A 21,695-nucleotide genomic window follows, 5' to 3' on the forward strand; every position below is an offset into this window, starting at 1 on the left:
GGAAAACAAGAACACGACGGTTCTCAAAGCAGTCTTCGAAGGCCAGAACCTAGTTTTATTCGACGATGAAGGACGCACCAAGTTTGAAGACGATCGGAAGACTGGGGTTTACAGAATCGACGTGAAGATGCGTATTGGTTGTAGGATTATGGTTTTGCGATTTGTGACGTGGCCGATGGAACCTATTGTACATTGGTTTTACAATTTTATCCATATACTTATTTGGTTTTAGATCCACCCGTTTAGAAACTTCTCAAACCAAAATCCTTACTTGGTTTATAATATTTTAAAAACATAATAAAACATACTAATAATTATTTATTTAATATGAATCATATGGTATATAGAAATATGAGTACACTATACAAACATATTAATAATAAATAAATAATGTCAATTATATTATATCATCTAATAATATCAACCGTATCATATTATCAAACAACCATAATCGTATATAATAGTAACCGCTTGAACCGTAATCGTATTTAAACGTAACTGTTTAACCGTTTGTTAAACGGTTCTGGTTAAGGTTACAAAATTTCTAACCATAACCGATGGTTAATAAACCTTGACCGTGACAACCGGAACCCTGGTCATGCCTATGTATAGCTAATAAACGTGTGTGTTTGTCGTCCATCTTTCTTCTTTAAACCTCATAATTTGACTCAAACATCAAATTAAGGTCTTGCGATGTCAATCCTTCTTCCTTAGACCCAGAAATTAAAAATTATGAAAGAATATCAACTCATCTATAAAATCATACACAAAAATATGTTTTACAGCTCATAAGAAATAAAAAACACAAATGTAGATAAATAAGATAATTTATGTTTTGCATCAATATTTATAATATTTTAAACTTTTAAAAGGTTTTAAAATATAAAATTTGAACCTTTTATTTTTTCTAATATTTATAATATTTAAACTTTTAAAATTTAAAACTTATAATATTTAAAAACTAACATTTCAATATTTATAATATTTACACTTTTAAAATTTTTAAATATTATAATATTTTTTTGAAACTGTTTAAAGTTTTAATTTAATCAAATAAAAAACCAGATCATACCAAATAAAACTTTTAAACTTGGACGCCTGATAAATCAACATTTTCTGCTCATTCGTTGTTGAAAGCATATTAATCTTATTTATACTGGTTCTGAACCATTGTCTAAAAAATTTCTAGCCGATGTGGGATATTGTGTTTAGTACTTTGATTTCCATAAATTTTAAATTTTCCTTTTTCTCAAAAATTATGTAAATTTAAAAAATGTTAATGAATGACATGTAAAATCATGATAGGTTGTTTAATATTATTCTTAATATAAAAAATTCTGGAAATTGTATAAAATGTTAATAAGTAATATGTCAAATTTCTATTGGTTGTTTAAAATCCTATGTGGATGCCTTTAGGAGCTTATAGCTCCTACTTTTTATAGCTCATACTTTTTATAGCTCATACTTTTTATTAGTATATATTTTTATTTACAAAAATAGTAAAAATAAAAAATAAATAACAACCCATTTAATATAGATTCATCATCGATTTACAAAAAAAAAAAGTGAGATGAACTTAGATCATAAATTCATAACCAAGCTATGGTTTTTTCTTGCTTAAGTGTTATATGTATTTCTTCATCCTTAAGTGTTATATGAAACAAATATAACTTGTCTTCCATGCTTTTCTTTTCCAGTTTCTTGATGACATTGTTGTTTAATCTTGGGATTTTCTGAGTATATAACCAAAAGTAACAGACAAAAAAATTATAATTCTACATGAGATAATAAAAGAAAATTGATAAAAAAATATGGAGAAGAAAATTACACTTGCCTTCAAATGTTCTTAGATATGATGATTTTATGCTGAAGATCATAATTTGTTTTACCAATAGTTGTCTTGTTGATAATCAAAAAAGAACTCATACAAAAGTTGTTGTTTTGATCACTTCCAATTTTTTTTTTTTGTTTTTGCTAATGAAGAACCACTTTCACCTTTAAAAATAATCACAAAGATTATCTTTTTTGAGAAGTTACAAAGATAGTGAGTTGTGGAAATGAATTTTCAGATTTTAAAAAATAAAGTTTTTAATACATATATTTTTAATAAAAGAAATAAAAAGTAAGGAATTTAAAAAATATAAGAAACAGATTTCGATTTTAAATATTAAAACCACATCTGGAGTCCAAACAGAAAATATATGGTTACGATTTTTTTGTTTGAAATTATTAATTTGTGGTATATTGATTTATTGTTTTATAAACATTTTAAGTTTTGACACATGTAAATTTAGATTGACTTGCATCAATTATATACAACCGATATCTATAAAATTATGGAATTACATGTCTTTTTTAATTTTGATAAATTAATATATATTTTTGGTCCCAATTTTTTTTTATGGTTTTGCTTAAGAATCGGTAAATTAATAAGTCTATAAATTAACTTAATACAGTATACACTTTTAAAAATATGATGAATATGTTTTATACTTACCAAAAGTGAGAGATCCTCTAGATAACATATTAATGCATATATTTTTAATCAATCAATTAAAGTTTATAAAAGTAATCAATTAGTATAATTCATATTAAAAAAACTAACTTACTTTTATTTTCATTTCACACATAAACTGAATATAATAAAGTGTTAGATTATTTATATATGAAACTAACAAAAATAGAAAGCCATTTATATTGTACTGATATTATTGAAAAACTACAATACAATTAAAATACTACTATCTCTACCGTGAAAACTAAAAAAAAAACACTTCTCGATCGTTTAAATATTTAAGAAACTAAATGATATCATTTTTCTATATTATAAAAAGTACACAGTATACACCTAAAACATAGAAATTGGACACTACATAATATATAGATGCAAAATACTGTACATTTACAAAATACAAAAATTAGTTACATATATATAGTTAATCTACCAAACAAAATACATTTTACATTTTTTAAACAAATTTAGCCTTGCGGTGTACAACGAGTGAATATCTAGTTAATATACAATATAAAAGTTACTTAATGTATTTCATAATCCACAAAGCCATGATTTGAATGAAATCCTAAAATCATCAATTCAAGAATAAATAACTTTTAGTGAATGTAAACAACTTTTATAAATATTAACCAATAACACTTGATAATAAAAAGGCTTTATAATATAATATCTAATAAGAATATAATATTTTCAAAAGTTATATCTCTTTAACCGGTTGCGGAAATGGCAGGTTATGGTTTTTGTTTAGCGGTTGAAAGTGGGTACGTTTGCGGAAGATTTATGATTGTTGTGATAACGTACGGTTAAAGTAAAAATTATCAACATAAAAATAATATATAATTATAAAAAGTTATAACATTATTCATGTGAAAATATAAAAATTTGAACATGATTAGTAATTAAAAAAACATAAATATTTTTTTAGAAGTTAAACAAATAAAATTTATAGTGAATATATAAAAAACTGATAATACATTTTTATTTTTTTTGTTTATGAGATTTTTCTTTTTCAACAACCTACAGCTGCAAACGTTTGAGGGATGAAGCTTTTGAAATTTTAGCAATTTGTAACTCTTCAAAATAGTAGAAAACAATTTTCTTAATTGCTTTAAAACACTAATAACAAATGCTTGCATATGCTACGTTTAGGAGTGGTTGCGGAAAAAAACAATACTAAGTTCTAAAAACATAAAGATAAAAAACATTTAATAATAAACTTGGCAAGTAAGCAATAATTAAACTACGATCTATTAATATATCGAAAATATATAATTATATATTGTGGAAATCATTTTGTTAGCTTACGCGTGACTATTTCATAATTTTCATTAATATTTTTAGCATAGCCGTGACTATTATTTCATATTTTCTGTCAAACTTGTCACTTTATTTCCATATATCCATTTTTAAGACAACACACACACGTCTTCGATCTGGTTATTTTCGTAAGCCAATATATTGAAAAAAAAGTAAAAAAACACAATCAGAGACGTCTATAAATAAAGAAACTAATCTCTGATCAAGTTTGTTCAAACCAAAAAAACAAAAAAAACTAGTCTCTGTTACTTGATTCACAAATCTTTCCTCTCAAGATACATACTTGTCTTCTTCTATTAGGCACTCTAACGAACAGAACACATGGCTGACAAAGTCGACCGTCCATGTTGGCCCTGTACTTGTGTGATCAGTTTCTTTCTATCACTTGTCTTTTTCGTATGCTTCGCGTCATTCATCGCTTGGATCATAGTAAGATCCAACAACCTGAAATTCCAAGTCTATGACGCGGAGCTGACACATTTCAACTTCGAGGACAAGAACAACTACCTCCATTACAATCTCACTTTGAACCTATCCATCCGAAACTCCAAGAGTAGTATCTGTTGGTGTAAGCTTGAAGTAAAGCTTGGAGACCAAGCTAATCAAAGAGAAATGGAAATTGGAGATTATATTTAGGAGATATCTAAATATAATAGGAATAAGAAGTTTTCCATTTAAGATTAGGAGAATATACTTAAGAACTTATATATATATATAGGGGATGTTGAGATGTAGCAGAACCTAAGAAAGATTAAGTTTGAGAGTTTGTGAGAGCTTAAAGTTTTGAGGTATTTTCTTTGAGCTAATAAAGAGAGTTATTCTTCAAACTTCTTAGTTTTTAAATCTTTTCTTATAAATCTATATTTGGTATCAGAGCAAGAAGATCAGGAATCTGTGAGAAGATGACAGACGACGGGAGTTCGGATAACAAAGACAAGCAGATTGCAGTCACAGGAGACAAACCAAAAGAAGAAACATCTTCATCGTCCTCAATATCATGTCCCATGCTGAACACAACTAACTACACGGTTTGGGCCATAAAGATGAGTTTTGTGCTTAAGGTTAACAAGGTCTGGGAGGCAGTCGAAACAGAACTGATCGATAGTGATAAGAACAACCTAGCCATAGCGTTAATTCTGCAATCTATACCGGAAGCTCTTATACTACAAGTCGGAGGCTTAGGCATAGCAAAGAAAGTCTGGGAAACAATTCAGAATCGACATGTAGGAGCTGAGAGGGTCAAAGAGGCAAGATTACAGACCTTAATGGCTGAATTCGACAGACTCAAGATGAAGGAATCAGAGAAGATTGATGATTTTGCAGAAAAACTTTCTGCAATCTCCTCAAAAACAGCTTCTCTCGGAGAAACTATTGAAGAGTCAAAAATTGTTAAGAAATTCTTATCGAGTCTTCCAAGAAGGAAGTTCATACATATGGTTGCTTCTCTCGAGCAGGTGTTAAACCTCAATACCGTAAGCTTCGAGGATATTGTTGGTAGGTTAAAAGCCTATGAGGAACGTATCTCTGAGGAAGAAGATGCTCAAGAGGATCAAAACAAACTTATGTATGTTAACCAAGAGTCACAAAGTCGAGAATACAATGGAGAATGCAGGGGAAGAGGACGTGGTGGAAGAACCTTCAGAGGAAGAGGACGTGGTCGCAGTACTTGGAATCCGTCCCAGGTTGTCTGTTTCAGATGTGACAAGGTAGGTCATTTTGCTTCACAATGTCCAGAGCGTTTGATGAAACTAGGCATAGTGGAAGCAAAAGAAAGTGAAGTTAAAGATACAGAAGAAGCTGATCAACTTATGATGCATGAAGTTGTCTATCTAAACGAAAAATACTGCAGACCGAGTAAGTTTGAAGCCAACACAGATGAGAATAATGTTTGGTATCTCGACAACGGTGCAAGCAATCATATGACTGGAGATCAGAGATATTTTGACACACTTGATCAGTCAATAACTGGGAAGGCTAGATTTGGAGATGACTCAAGGATCGATATCAAAGGAAAAGGGACAATTGCTTTTGTTGATACATATGGAAAGCCGAGAGTAATGTCTGAAGTATATTTCATCCCGGAGCTAAGGAGCAACATCATAAGCTTAGGACAAGCTACAGAGGCTGGTTGTGATATTCATTTAAAGGGAAAATACCTAACAATGAGAGATCAAAATGGAAACCTATTGGTTAAAACAGAGAGGTCCAAGAATCGGTTGTATAAAGTTAACATGGGATTAACAAACAGTGTTTGTTTAAATCTCTTAGCTACAAGAGAATCAAGTATGTGGCATGCTAGGATGGGACATGTTAACTATACTACACTGTCATCAATGTTTACCAATGAGCATGTGTTGGGAGGTCCAAGTAAACCACTTGACAAAGAGATTTGTGGCTCATGTTTACTTGGTAAGCAGTCTACACAACCTTTTCCGCAAGCAACTAACTTTCGATCAACAAAGAGGCTAGCACTTATACATGGAGATCTCTACGGTCCAATAACACCAAGCACAAGCGCTGGAAGTCGATACATATTTGTGCTCATCGACGATTATTCATGGTACATGTGGACCATCCTTCTAAAGGAGAAGAGTGAAGCCATGGAGAAGTTCAAGAAGTTCAAAACAATGGTGGAAAAGGAAACAGAAGAAAAGATTCAGACCTTTAGAACCGACAGAGGAGGGGAGTTTGTATCTCATGAGCTCAACTCTTTTTGCGAAGATTCTGGCATTGCTCGACACTTAACAGCTCCGTATACTCCGCAACAGAATGGAGTTGTGGAACATCGAAACAGAACTTTGATGGAGATGACAAGAAGTGTTCTGAAACACATGAAGATGCCAAACTATCTGTGGGGTGAAGCTGTTCGACATTCGACTTATTTACTGAACCGGGTTGTGACAAGATCACTCAAGGATCAAACCCCATATGAGTGTTATCGAGGTAGAAAGCCGACGGTTGGACATGTTTGAGTCTTTGGCTGTATTGCATATGCTAAGACAGACAAAGCTCAACTAAAAAAACTGGATGATAGAACTCGTTGTCTTGTTCACTTAGGAACCGAGCCTGGTTCCAAAGCATATAGGTTGTTTGATCCTGACACCAAGAGAATCATAGTTAGCCGTGATGTTGTGTTCGATGAAGCAAAAGGGTGGAATTGGAGTAAGAATAATTCTGGACAGGATGGAGAAGAGAGTTTTGAGTTTACAATTGATGGGGTAAGAGGTGATGATCACAGAAAGGATAAGATACACAAGTTGTCTGAACAACCTGTGGTCTTGGATGACACATTTAGTGAAGAAACTGGAGGAGATGAGCAATCAAACTCAGATGATGAACCGCCTACAGAACTTGAAGAACCGTCTGCAATATTTCCTCAAGAAGAAGGTAAAAGAATACGAACTAAGCCAAAGTACCTCGATGATTATGTTTGCTTTCAGACCGCACAAGAAGAAGGAGAATTGGCATTGCTCTGTTTAAACAATGAACCGAGGACCTTTGGAGAAGCTAGTGAGTCCATAGAATGGAGACGAGCCTGTGAGGAAGAACTTGAGTCTATTGAAAGGTTCAAAGTCTGGGATCTTGTAGACATACCTGTAGGATCAAACCAATTGGCTTGAAGTGGGTCTTTAAGATTAAACGAAATTCAGATGGGAGCATAACTAAGTACAAAGCGCGACTAGTGGCTAAGGGTTATGTTCAGAAACATGGTGTGGACTTTGATGAAGTATTTGCACCAGTTGCAAGGATCGAAACAATCAGACTGGTGCTTGATCTTGCTGCTTCTTATGGTTGGGAGATACATCATTTGGATGTCAAAACAGCCTTTCTACATGGTGAGCTTGATGAGTTAGTACATGTGAGTCAACCAGAGGGATTTGTGAAGAAAGGAAAAGAGGAGAAAGTCTATAGACTCAACAAGGCCTTGTACGGCTTAAAGCAAGCTCCTAGAGCTTGGAACAACAAGCTGAATCGAATTCTCATGGAGTTTGGTTTTGTTCGTTGCTCAAAGGAACCCTCAGTATATAGAAAGAGTTCTGGTCATGATCTTTTGATAGTAGGAGTGTATGTTGACGACTTGTTTGTCACAGGAACAAGTCTAGATATCATAATGAGGTTTAAGGAGGAGATGTCATCGATGTTTGACATGAGTGATCTTGGGAAATTGTCATACTATCTTGGAATTCAGGTAAGGCAACATCAAGGAGGAATAACGCTTGATCAAACGGGTTATGCATTGAAGATTTTAGAGGAAGCTGGCTTACGAAACTGCAACTTGGTTCACACACCAATGGAAGCAGAGCTGAAGCTATCAAAGGCAGAGAAAGAGGAAGAAATTGATGCGACTGTTTATCGCAAGCGAGTAGGTTGTCTTCGATACTTACTTCACACTCGACCGGATCTCTCATACTGTATGGGAATTTTGTCGAGATATATGCAGAGTCCAAGAGTTTCACATGGTGCAGCCTTGAAACAATGTTTGCGGTACCTAAAGGGAACTGTAAGCTTGGGACTGTCTTATGAAAGATCAAGGTTGCCTAAACTTGTTGGTTACAGTGACTCTAGTCACAGTGGTGATCCAGCTGATGGTAGAAGTACTTATGGACATATCTTCTATTTTGGGAACAGTCCGATCACATGGTGCTCAAGGAAGCAAGATGTCGTGGCTTTATCATCTTGTGAAGCTGAGTATATGGCAGGGACGGAAGCTGCTAAACAAGCAATTTGGTTGCAGGATTTGTTGGCAGAAATCACTGGGAATTTGGTTGAGAAGATTGTTATTCGAATCGATAATGAATCAGCAATTGCATTAACAAAGAACCCAGTATTTCATGGACGTAGTAAGCATATTACTCGGCGATACCACTTCATAAGAGAATGTGTCGAAAATGGGCAGGTAGAAGTAGAGCACATTGAAGGTATCAGACAGAAGGCGGACATTCTCACAAAGGCGTTAGGAAGAATCAAGTTCAAGCAAATGAGAGAGCTTATGGGAGTTAGAGACTTGGCAGCATTGGAGTTCAAGCTTAAGGAGTAGTATGTTGGTGTAAGCTTGAAGTAAAGCTTGGAGACCAAGCTAATCAAAGAGAAATGGAAATTGGAGATTATATTTAGGAAATATCTAAATATAATAGGAATAAGAAGTTTTCCATTTAAGATTAGGAGAATATACTTAAGAACTTATATATATAGGGGATGATGAGATGTAGCAGAACCTAAGAAAGATTAAGTTTGAGAGTTTGTGAGAGCTTAAAGTTTTGAGGTATTTTCTTTGAGCTAATAAAGAGAGTTATTCGTCAAACTTCTTAGTTCTTAAATCTTTTCTTATAAATCTATAGTATCGGCATCCATTACGACCGGTTTGAAGCAAACGTATACTACATGAACCATCGGTTAGGAGCTGTTCCCGTGCCGTCGTTCTACCAGGGAAGCAAGAACACGACTGTTCTGAAAGCATTGTTCGAAGGCCAAAACCAAGTTTTACTCGACGATAAAGGACGCAACAATTTTGAAGATGATCGGAAGAGTGGGGTTTACATAATCGACGTGAAGATGAGTATTGGTTGTAGGATTATGGTTTTGCATTTAGTGACATGGCCGATGAAACCTATCGTACACTGTCATCTCAAGGTACCATTAGCGTTAGGTTCCTCTAACTCAACGGGAGGGTTTGATTTCCAGGCAACCAAGTGCACCGTTGGATTTTAACCATTTTTGTTTGCTGCTGTGTGTAAGAATATGTTATATTCTATATGGCCTATGTGTCTTTCAGTTTTATTATAAAGTTTAAGTTTATACTTAATGTTGTAGATTCTAATAGTAAAGACGATACTGTGACTGATCGGTCTCGATTAAAATTATTAGAATTTGGGTGAATTGATAACTCTTCTTCTTTACCTTAATTATATATTTATGTTCTTCCGTCAGTAATGTTCTTCCGTCAGTAATGTTCATGTGTATTATATAATGGTTACTAAATTAAATATAACTATTTATACGTATATATGTGACTACTAGATGTGACTTTTTGAATAGTTATGTGGGTTTGTGTCATGAATTGAACGCAATTATAAATACCACAATAACTTGTCTGCTGAAAATGTATGAAAAAAATAGAGAAGTGTGTGGATTCCTTTTCCATCAAAGTAATTAGAAGAGGATAATGTCAAAACTCAAAAGGAAGAGAAAATCATTTGGAGACCATTCATTGAGTCCATCATCAAGCCTAATTAAACAATGAATCAAGGTTAGTATTTTTTCTTTTCTAAGAAACTATTCATTGTTAAATTAAATCTAGATGATATTTGGAATGTATAGATTTCATCAATATAGAGATCTAAATATATATTGTGGATTCGATTATATGGTAACACTCGGCAAATTACTGGATTGTTTGGTGGCAAACTCGGCAATTCCATATAGCTGAAGTGTTAATCGTTACAAAAGATTTCAATCGTATATGATATTTGGTGGGCTGGTGTGGTTTTATAATTAAGTGTTTAATACTTGAATGAATCGTGGATATGATTTCTTTTTCTTCCTTTTCATATCTTTGTCATATGATATTAAATATTAATGGTGGTTTTTACTTCTAATTGTTTTCTGTTTTGAACCAAACTCTGGTCTATTGTCTATGTTAAGTGAAGATTAAAAAAAGGAAAATATAATTTGTTAACAAGAAAGAAATTAAAACGATTAAAATTAGAATTTGTTTTAATGTGTGTTTGGCGATTAGTTAAAAAAATAGAAATAAGCAACGATGTGTTTAGAAAATGTAATAAATAAAAATTAAAAACATACAAAAAAAAAAATTTGAGAAAAGTGGTCGATCGGTTTGCCGTGAGCATTAAAAATTCGTTGTGATATAGAAAAATATAAATATTGTGGAAATTTCTTTTAGCTTAGGTGCAACTATTTCACTAATTTTTTGTTGCATTAGCGTCACTCTATTTGACATTTTCATATTTTAATTTCGTAAACCGAATAATGTTCTTAATTTTCCGTTTTTCAGAAAACAAAAAAAAAGGAAACTTCGACAACATAAAAAGAAAAGAAAAGGAAACACACAATCAGAGACGTCTATAAATAAACAAAACTAGTCTCCGATAGAGTTTGTTCAAAAAAAAAATTAAAACCCTAGTCTCTGTTACTTGATTCACAAAACCTTCGTCTCGAGTTACATACACTTGTCTTCTTCTATTAAGGCATTCTAACGAACGAATACATGGCGGACGTTCTATGTTGGTTACTTTGCTGGGCTTCCATGATGGTTACATGCGTCTGTATTCTCATTGTTTGTGTCCTAATATCACTGATCGTTTCCGTCCTCTGCTTGGCGTCTCTGATCGTTTTGATCTTGCTCCGATCCAAAGCCATGAATCTACAAATCCAACAAGGACAACTAAGACAATTCGACATCCAACTCGAAAACAAAAATAGGTTTTTGAATCTTTCCATCCAAAACTCGAACGGTAGTCACGAGATCGAATATACTTTTGCGTTTAGATCTGAAACCAACTCTACCTTGTCGTCTCAAGGCACCGTCAAGTCCTCCCTAGGGTTTAACTCTCAGTCAACCATGTGCCTCGTCTCCCTTCTTCTGAGAATTTTGTTTCTTCTTTTTTGATTTGGAATACGTATTTTTGTCTTTTGTAATCTTTTCTTTTTTCGTAATCTTTTCATTGAACAAAGATAGTTTTGTAACTTTTGTTAATTTCATTATTAGAGATATCAAAATCGAGAACAAAAACAAGAACAATTTACTTTTTTTTTTTTAATTTTAAAGAAATCATTTTTGGCGTATGGCCCAATAACGGCCCAAACAATTTTACTTCTTAACACTCACACCACGTGTCTTCTACGACAAGATAAAGCCAAAACGAAGTGTATCTCTCTTAGAAGCAACTTCGAATTTTGTGTTTTTTTACTTCTTCAAACACAACCCAGAAATCAAGAACAACGTTTGCAGATTCCTCATTGATTAAATTCTTAATATTTGTTCTTAACCCTTCAATTTTTTTTAGTTTCACCCTCTATCAAAAGATGAGCTTTCAGGATTTAGAAGCGGGGAAGCCATTGAAAGCGCCGCAACAAAGGAATCTGATCAACGGAAACAGAGATGAGACACAAGCGGTGGCTTCCGGTATTTTTCAGATCAACACAGCGGTTTCTTCCTTTCAGAGGCTTGTTAATACCCTCGGCACGCCTAAAGATACCCCGGAGCTTCGTGATAAGCTGTGAGTTTTTTCGTTGGAATCATTTCATTTGATCATCTCAACCTTAGGTTGAAACTGCGAAATCATGTCTTAATTATTTTAGGGTTTTATGAGATGAGTCTTGTCTTTTCATTTGTGTATGTTTTGTGGTCTAAAGTTTTAATATTTTTCCACCTATGTATATGTTTTTGTATGTGTTGTTCTGTCTGTGCAGTGTACGTTGTTTGGGCTTAGTTCACTGTTGATGTTATTTTAGGGGTTTATGAGATGAGTCTTGTATTGTCATGTTTGTATGTTTTGTGGTCTAAAGTTTTTATCTTTTTGATCTCATCAAAATACGCTGAGGTATATGTTATATTGTTCTGTTGCGGTGTATGTTGTTTGGGCTTAGTTCACTGTTGATGTATCAGGCACAAGACAAGATTACATATTATGCAATTGGTTAAAGACACTTCGGCAAAACTTAAGGAAGCTAGTGAAACTGATCATGGTAGAGATGTTGCTGTGAGTGTGTTTTCTCCCAATATGAATGACTTGAAAGATATCTATTCCTATGAGTTTCTTCTATTGATGGTTCTCTTTTATGAATTGGTATTTGGTGCAGCAAAGTAAGAAGATTGCAGATGCTAAACTTGCCAAAGATTTTGAAACTGTGTTGAAAGAGTATCAGAAAGCACAGCATATTGCTGCTGCAAGAGAAACTTCTTACACTCCTTTCGATTCAAAAGCAGACCTTTCTTCAAGGTATGAACAAAGCCTGCATCAATTTTAATATCATAACATCTAGTTTTCAACCTTTTGAGATTAGTTAATTGCTCTACCTGTTTTTTGATTGGAAACAAAACTGGTTCAAGCTCACAAGTTGTGTTGTTGACTTTAGTCCAATTTTACCTTTAGTTTTCTTTTCTCTTGAGTTGTTAGTTCTTCACTAGTAAAATCTCTCTGTATAGTTATATAGCCCACCTTGAAGTTATTATTACTGATGTTTCTGTTTTTCCTATTCAGTGAGGTAGACAGTGACTATAATAGATCACAAGAGCAGCGTGTCCTCATGGAATCTAACAGGTACGTAACTTCTACACCGCATATCTCTGTAAAATAATGATTGTGTACTGTTCATGCTTGTGAGTTGTGACCTCTCTTTCTTCATCTGAAGGCAAGAACTTGTGTTGCGTGACAACGAAATTTCCTTCCACGAAGCATTGATAGAGGAAAGAGAACAGGGAATACAGGAAGTTCAGCAGCAAATCGGTGAAGTAAACGAGATTTTCAAAGATCTTGCGGTGTTAGTTGAAGATCAAGGAGCCATGATCAGTAAGTCTCTTAAGCAAAAAACAACAGTAAAGGACCAAGACTGCTTGGATTTCAATTCTCAATCTTGTTTAATATTCTATTATACTGCAGATGATATCGGTAGCCACGCCGAGAATGCATATTCAGCAACAGCTCAGGGAAAGTCCCATCTCTTGAAAGCATCCAAGACACAAGGATCAAACTCATCCCTGGTAAGTAAAAAGAAAAGAGAATAATTCTCTATTGGTTCACTTGCTTGTTATTCATTTTCCTAACTCCTCTGGTGATTTATGCAGATGTGCTTGCTAATGGTGATATTTGGGATCATTCTTCTCATTGTTATCATAGTACTAACAGCTTGAGATGGCCAGTGCAACATATTTGTGGTCGTTCATTCGAGAGAAAGTCTTTTTTTTTGGACATAGAAATCTGAGTATGCAAAGCCATACTTGTGTATGTATATTATTCAATCTTCTTTCTTGTTGTTACTTTGGCTTATGTGGATGTTGATGGTAATAAAGAAAAGGCATAAATTTGATTTCGGTGTTTTTGATGACCTTTAGTCATCAGGGCTCGTAGTCGTATCATCATCGGCCTCTACTTTACCGGGTCGTTTATGTTGGTTTGTTCCGTATGGTTTGGTTTAACCAAATTTGTGGTTCGTTTCCGTTAGGTTCAGAGAAAAATATGAAAACATGATATGCTAATTAATTAAGTTACATGAAAACATGATATGCTAATTAAGTTACCTAAGCAGAAGGGCTGTTTCTTGTTTTTGCATATGAATGAGTTTACAAAACATACACAATTTACTCTCTCTTTATATTGTTTTTGAATAACTCTAACACAAACCTGTCGGATTCTTCATCAACCATAACTTGCATTTAAAGAGTTTCTAAAATACAACTTACAAATCACTTTCGCTTTCCGATCTATTTGCCCACAAAATAGGGATCAATGAACGAATTACAAATATGCTAATCAAGATGGCAAAGATGGCAACGTAGAGCAGCTCTCAACGGAGAACGAATCTCATTTCAGAGATCAGATTCTTCTACTAGTAGCTCAACCTCTACAAAGAAGGGCTGTTTCTTGGTTTACACGGCAGATAAAGAAAGCTTTGCTTTTCCGGTAAGTTACCTTAGCAACTCTGTTTTTCTTGGAGACATCTGAAGAAGAGTTTGGCCTCTCTACGTACGGACCAATCACGCTGCCTATTCGGTTTTCTGAAGATGGAGAATGAAGGAGAGAAGATTTGTGAGTTCTGTTTCTAAGAGCACTTTGCAACTAACAAGAACAGAGACACAATAATTGCTTGTATATATGCTTCTGATCCCCTTATGATCACATACAACGAAGACAGAAGCATGTGTTCTCTGTCTCTAATCTTTTCAATTCATATCTTGCAAAGGAATGAATAGAAGCAATAATCTTCTCAACACTTTATAATAAGTCACATCAACAATGAAGAAAGAAGAGGTTGGTTTGTTCTTTCTTATTAAACACTTCAGTCACATTTAACGGTTCCATCATATATTGAGTCTCTTAGTTCTACTAGTCGAAAATAAAAAGGTAAATATCAAAAGTGCATAAACGCATAAATTAATTGATTAACTATAAGGCTGACAAGAGCATAAACGCCTAAATAAGAGCACAAAATAACTTTGCTTTCACCCAAATCCAATGGATCATCCCTAGCTATCTTCTTGCCCTTTTCCTTCTTTTTTTTTTTGTGATTTTGAATATTTTGTAGCCCTACGTGGAGCATGGAATGGCTTGGATAGCTCTAAATCGTTAACATGAAGATCCTCAACGTGGTTCACAAAGGTGCGAACGCTACAAGGATTCTGAAACCCTTCACCAAAACCTTGGACTTCAACACGTTGGAGAATCTTCCTCTCGGGATTGAAGTAGAAAACATAAAACGGTTGGCCAGATGTATACTTGCGCATGGAAAAAACTATCTCACCAGAAGCGGTCACTCCTGCAATGGAAACGTGACGACGGAAGAAGATGTTATCAGTACTCCAAGTGTAGTTGTATTTGGACCAATCCTGTTTCGCTAAATCCTCCAAAACCCACACATGCAACTCATTATTGGCATCAGCGACGAGATGATCATCCAAATACTTGTCGAAATTAAACTCATAATTAACAACCTCATAAATGTCGAAACCATCCTCCCAGTAAATCATAGCTAACTTGCCCTTAAAGTTGATCAATCGACAAAACCATTCAACGTGAATGAAGCTGAACTTTTCAAACCTCAAATCAAAGCAAACAATCACATAATCATCATGAGCATCATCATCCTAAGGATCTTTGGTGTTACCTAAGTAGTACACAACACCGTTGATGCAAACCCCATCGCTTTGAATCTCATGTGTTAAGGAACATTCGATCTTTCTCCACCTCATATCTGCAGGCGCTCCAAATGTAAGAACGGCATGATCACCAAGACCAGTTGCGTAAGCCATGTACAATACCTTGTACTCCTTGTCAATCGGATCGAAACCAAAAAAGCTATAGGCTTTTCTGTAACTGTAAGTATACCGTTTAGGTAAGACCCCGTACCGTCCAGTGTTGGGGTTACAGATCACAGGTTTACCTTGGTATCGACAACCATGGATATAGATCAAGCCAGAGTTGTAGCCACATGAAAAGTGCATGATGTTACTGTAATGATGGATCTGTATATCCTTTGGAGAGAAGTTCTTCACGTGAAACTCGGCGGCTGATACAAGAGTCTACGACGATGATTTCTCATATGGACCCTCCAGCTGAGGCGAGGAGAAGAAACACCACTCGCCACGGCCTTGATAATAGAACAATGACAAAACAAGAGTTTTTGGTTACACCTCAAAATGGTGAAAGCCCAACGAAGCCCAACAAGGTTAAAGAGGCTAAGTCCAACAAAACAGAATCATCTCTTTCAACGGTCACATTGCAAGAAGACAAACGACGAGGCAAGGAACCAGTCGTTATCAGTAGTACGGAGACATTGAAGCTGTCAAACAGATTTGCCACCCTTGATCCTTCCAGCTCAAGAGGATCATGACATCTGGCAGAACACTCTAGGCTTCTCTAGAACACATCTAGGGTTTATGGTTTAAGTATAAATAAGCTTGTCAGAACTCTCTTGAATCTTAAGCAGAATTAAAAAGATTAAAACTTCAATCTTGTTAAAGTGTCTTTACTTTCATGGTATCAGAGCGTATGGAAATCGTATCCATGGCCTCTTACTCAGTTCCTTCTCTGAACATTTCAAACTGCGTTACGGTCACACTTACACAGAAAAACTACATCCTCTGGAAGAGTCAGTTCGAGTCCTTCCTGGCGGGTCAAGGTTTACTTGGTTTTGTCACTGGTTCCATCTCTGCTCCGAGTACTACGGCGGTTTCAACAAGCATCGATGGCACCAGCTCTGAGACAACAAATCCTGAGTATTCGACCTGGTATCGTACAGATCAGGTGGTTAAGTCTTGGCTTTTGGGTTCTTTCTCAGAAGATAAACTGAGTGTCGTTGCTAGCTGCTCCACTTCGACCCAGGTATGTACGTGTCTTACTAATCACTTTAATAGAGCATCCTCATCTAGGTTATTCGAGCTTCAGAGGCGTTTACAGACTCTAGATAAGAAAGATAGGTCTATGGAATCATATCTTAGAGATATTAAGGGAATATGTGATCAGTTAGCCTCGGTTGATAGCCCTGTTCAAGAAAAGATGAAATTTTTTGCTGCAATGAAAGGCCTAGGCAGAGAGTATTAACCAATCAAGACCACCATTGAGACTCTTATTGATAGCTCCCCTGCTCTAACCTTGGATGATGTAATACCAAAGCTAACCGGTTATGATGATCGACTCCAAGGGTATTTAGCTGAAACTGCCGCGACTGTCACACCTTATGTTGCCTTTCATGTCTCTCAACCAACAAATGAGTACTATCATCAAAATAACTCTAGAGGAAGAGGCAATGGCAACATGTATGGTCATGGTAGAGGCTCGTACTCAACAAGGGGATGTGGCTTTCATCAGCAGATTTCATCTGATGGCTCTCAAATGACTCGAAGCACAGTGGTATGTCAGATTTGCGGCAAAACAGGACATCCGGCTCTCAAATGTTGGCATCGGTTTGATAATGGGTATCAATACGAGGACGTTCCATGAGCTCTTGCTGCGATGAGAATCACAGAGGTTACTGATCAACAAGGTATTGATTGGCTTCCAGATTCTGGTTCTTCAGCTCATGTCACCAACATAGTGCAGAATCTGCAGCAAGCTCAACCTTACCATGGCAACGACTCGGTAATGGTGGGTGATGGTTCCTTCCTTCCCATCACTCACACAGGTTCGACCAGTATAGCTTCTACCTCAGCTAAATTACCTTTAAAAGATGTACTTGTTTGCCCTGACATTGCTAAATCTTTATTATCTGTTTCAAAACTTACAAAGAACTATCCGTGTTCGGTTGCTTTTGATTGTGATGGTGTGTATATTAATGATAAGGCCACAAAGAAGCTACTGGTAATGGGAAGTCTGCATAACGATCATTATTTCTTGGAGGAACCAAAGCCGCAAGTCTTCTATTCCGCACAGAGGCACTCAACAAGTGATGAAGTTTGGCATAGAAAGCTCGGTCATCCAAATGCACAAGTCCTCCAGCAACTTGAGAAGTGTGGTTCTATCTCGATCAATAAAGTTACCAAGACAGTTTGTGAAGCATGTCAGCTTGGCAAGAGTTCAAGGCTTCCTTTTTCTATCTCTTCCTTTTCTGCATCAAAACCTCTTGAGAGGGTTCACTGTGATCTGTGGGGACCCTCTCCAATAATGTCTATTCAAGGATTCCGTTTCTATGTAGTATTTGTTGACAATTTTTCAAGATTCAGTTGGCTTTATCCACTCAAGTTGAAATCAGATTTCTTTCAAATATTTGTTCTGTTTCAAAAGATGGTGGAAAATCAGTTTGAATGCAGAATCAAAGGTTTTCAATGTGATGGAGGAGGAGAGTTCATTAGTACACAGTTTCTGAAACATCTACAAGAAAATGGTATACAACAGTTCATCTCTTGTCCTCACACACCCCAGCAAAACGGTTTAGCTGAGCGAAAACATAGACATGTTACTGAATTAGGCATGTCAATGTTGTTCCAAAGTAAACTTCCTCTAAAGTATTGGGTGGAAGCCTTCTTCACAGCCAATTTCCTGATCAATCTACTGCCAACGTCAACACTTGCTGATTTAATCTCACCGTATGAAAAGTTACACAAGACGAAGCCTACCTACACTGCTCTAAGGTCTTTTGGTTGTGCATGTTTTCCAACATTACGAGACTATGCTTAAACAAAACTGGTTCCAAAGTCATTGCAGTGTGTGTTTCTGGGCTACAATGACAAGTACAAGGGATACCGATGTCTCTATCCTCCCACTGGAAGAGTCTACATAAGTAGACATGTAATCTTTGATGAATCTGCATATCCTTTTTCAACAATTTACAAAGATTTACACCCAGAAACGGCGACTCCTTTGTTATCTGCCTGGCACAAAAGTTTTATATCAACTACAACAAGTACAACACGTCCTGTTGTCTCATCAAGTCAAGCTCCATCACCAATACTAAACAACAAACTAGTTCCTGATGTCTCAAGTACTCTTGTGAATGAGGAATGTTCTGAGCGTACGACAGACTTTGATCCTGATTCTATAGGCGACAACGTTTCTCAATTACAGTCAAGTACTCCTATGACTGATAGTGATGATAGTGATGACGAAGAAGAATCTGCTCCTGTTGTCAACAATCATCCAATGGTAACCAGAGGAAAAGATGGTATTCGAAAACCTAATCCACGATATGCTCTTATGTCACATAAGGTCTCATATCCTGAACCGGAAACTATCGCAGCAGCTTTAAAACATCCAGGCTGGACAGGCGCAATGGGGGAAGAAATTCACACTTGCAAGGAGGTAAATACTTGGTCTTTAGTACCCGAAGAACCTAATATGAACGTTTTGGGAAGCAAGTGGGTGTTTTGTACCAAGTTAAATGCTGATGGTACGTTAGACAAGTTAAAAGCACGCTTGGTGGCAAAGGGTTTCGACCAAGAAGAAGGAATAGATTATTTAGAGACTTATAGCCCTGTGGTTCGAACGCCTACAGTGAGAATGGTTTTCCATGTTGCAGTCAGTAACAACTGGGAATTAAAACAAATGGATGTTAAAAACGTGTTTCTTCATGGAGATATTGAAGAAGTAGTTTACATGAAGCAGCCAGCTGGATTTGTTGACAAAGATAAGCCAAATCATGTGTGTCTTCTTCACAAATCTCTATATGGCCTAAAACAATCTCCTAGAGCTTGGTATGACAAGTTCAGTACCTTCCTCTTGGATTTTGGCTTCATCTATAGTTTATGGGATCCATCCCTCTTCGTTTACTCTCGCAACAATGACATGGTTTTCCTGCTGCTTTATGTCGATGATATGATCATCACGGGAAACAATTCTCACGCACTCACTCACCTTCTTGTTGAGCTCAATAAACAATTTCGCATGAAGGACTTGGGTAGAGCTCACTATTTTCTTGGTATACAGCTTCAATACTTCCCTGATGGTATGTTTATGTCTCAACAAAAATATGCAGAGGATCTCTTGATTGCAGCTCAGATGGGAAATTGTGCACCAATGTCGACTCCGCTGCCGTTGGAACTTGACAAAGTACCAGACCAACAAACATAATTCCCCGAGCCAACTTATTTTCGGAGTTTAGCTGGAAAGCTGCAATACTTAACGCTAACAAGGCCAAATATTCAGTTTGCAGTGAATTACGTTTGCCAGAAGATGCATAAACCAACCACCTCCGACTTTCATCTGCTCAAACGTATTATGCGATACGTCAAGGGAACTATCACGTTGGGGATAACCTAAACAAGGAACGGTGATTCTACCATCAATGCTTATAGTGATAGCGATTATGTTGATGAGAATGCTCTCACGACTTACAGTGACAATGATTATGCTAATTGTAAAGTCACAAGGAGGTCTGTTGGTAGCTTATGTACATTCATGGGTCCAAATCTGATCTCTTGGTTATCAAGGAAACAGCCGACGGTCTCAAAGAGTTCCACCGAAGCAGAGTATCGAAGCATGTCTGAAACAGCTTCTGAAATAAAGTGGATGAGCTCTGTTCTACGGGATCTTGGTGTTCCTCTGCGCACAACTCCTGAGTTATATTGTGACAATCTTTCAGCAGTTTGCTTGACAGCTAATCCGACATTTCACTCACGCACAAAGTATTTTGATGTTAATCACCATTATGTTCGAGAACGTGTGGCGTTGAAGACATTGATAGTAAAACATATTCCTGGCCATCTACAGACAACAAATATCTTCACAAAGTCTCTTCCCATTGATGCCTTCGCTCGACTACGACTCAAACTTGGCGTTGGCTTACCGCCTACACAAAATTTGCGAGGGGATGATAATAGAACAATGACAAAACAAGAGTTTTTGGTTACACCTCAAAATGGTGAAAGCCCAACGAAGCCCAACAAGGTTAAAGAGGCTAAGTCCAACAAAACAGAATCATCTCTTTCAACGGTCACATTGCAAGAAGACAAACGACGAGGCAAGGAACCAGTCGTTATCAGTAGTACGGAGACATTGAAGCTGCTAAACAGATTTGCCACCCTTGATCCTTCCAGCTCAAGAGTATCATGACATATGGCAGAACACTCTAGGCTTCTCTAGAACACATCTAGGGTTTATGGTTTAAGTATAAATAAGCTTGTAAGAACTCTCTTGAATCTTAAGCAGAAATAAAAAGATTAAAGCTTCAATCTTGTTAAGGTGTCTTTTACTTTCAGGCCTTTGGGGTTTTCGTCATCTCCGATGGCGAATAAGAGCCGCGGCTTTGGCAAGGAGTTGGTCAGAAACAAGGACTTGAAATACGGAGTAGCAAACATTGATGCCCATTGCTTCGACACGCAACGAAACCTCGCGACTGCATCTCCGGGAAATCTCGAGATTATCTCCAGGATGAGCTCAATCGACATGGGAGGTGATGATATCATGATCATCTTCGAAACAGAGATGACAAGGAGAAGAAGAAGAACACTGCAACAAGAGCTCTCGGTGGTGTGACAATCTCTACAACGTCTCAGCCATTTCTTAGGGTTACAACCGCTTAAGTTTCTCTGAGACACACCCTCCTCCTTTACACACAAGCTTCGTTTATAGACCTAACCGCGCGAATGACAAGTGAATAAGTCGGTTAGGTTTCACCGTTTCACTAAACCGTAAACCATGTAAGCTAGAATTAAACCAATTGACTTTACCCATCTCTTGATTAAACCAGCTTCCAA

General features: G+C 36.2%; 1 protein-coding gene and 2 pseudogenes across 1 annotated transcript; 1 reads left to right on the plus strand and 2 right to left on the minus strand.

Moving 5' to 3' along the window:
• Window positions 1–11,694: 11,694 nt before the first annotated feature.
• On the plus strand, window positions 11,695–13,879 carry LOC104777259 (syntaxin-22). The gene is made up of 7 exons (XM_010501472.3): window positions 11,695–12,069; window positions 12,459–12,552; window positions 12,653–12,792; window positions 13,054–13,113; window positions 13,205–13,362; window positions 13,453–13,553; window positions 13,638–13,879. The coding sequence occupies exons 1-7, from the start codon at window positions 11,876–11,878 to the stop codon at window positions 13,701–13,703; spliced, it is 813 nt and encodes a 270-aa protein (XP_010499774.1). The 5' UTR covers window positions 11,695–11,875; the 3' UTR covers window positions 13,704–13,879.
• A 1,156-nt stretch (window positions 13,880–15,035) lies between these two features.
• LOC104779032 (putative F-box protein At2g02890 pseudogene) lies at window positions 15,036–15,536 on the minus strand (annotated as a pseudogene).
• Window positions 15,425–21,404, minus strand: LOC147946942 (F-box protein At2g16450-like; annotated as a pseudogene).
• Between the last annotated feature and the right edge of the window lie 291 nt (window positions 21,405–21,695).

Source organism: Camelina sativa, chromosome 3, assembly GCF_030686135.1.
Source record: "Camelina sativa cultivar CO46 ecotype springtype chromosome 3, ASM3068613v1".
Lineage (NCBI taxonomy): Eukaryota > Viridiplantae > Streptophyta > Magnoliopsida > Brassicales > Brassicaceae > Camelina > Camelina sativa.

Excerpts from the sequence above, each read along its gene's own strand:
- LOC104777259 (XM_010501472.3), top strand. The coding sequence starts at position 11,876 with ATGAGCTTTCAGGATTTAGAAGCGGGGAAGCCATTGAAAGCGCCGCAA. Across the intron at positions 12,793-13,053 it reads AAAGCAGACCTTTCTTCAAG|TGAGGTAGACAGTGACTATA; the intron begins GTATGAACAAAG and ends TTTCCTATTCAG. Across the intron at positions 13,554-13,637 it reads AAGGATCAAACTCATCCCTG|ATGTGCTTGCTAATGGTGAT; the intron begins GTAAGTAAAAAG and ends TGATTTATGCAG.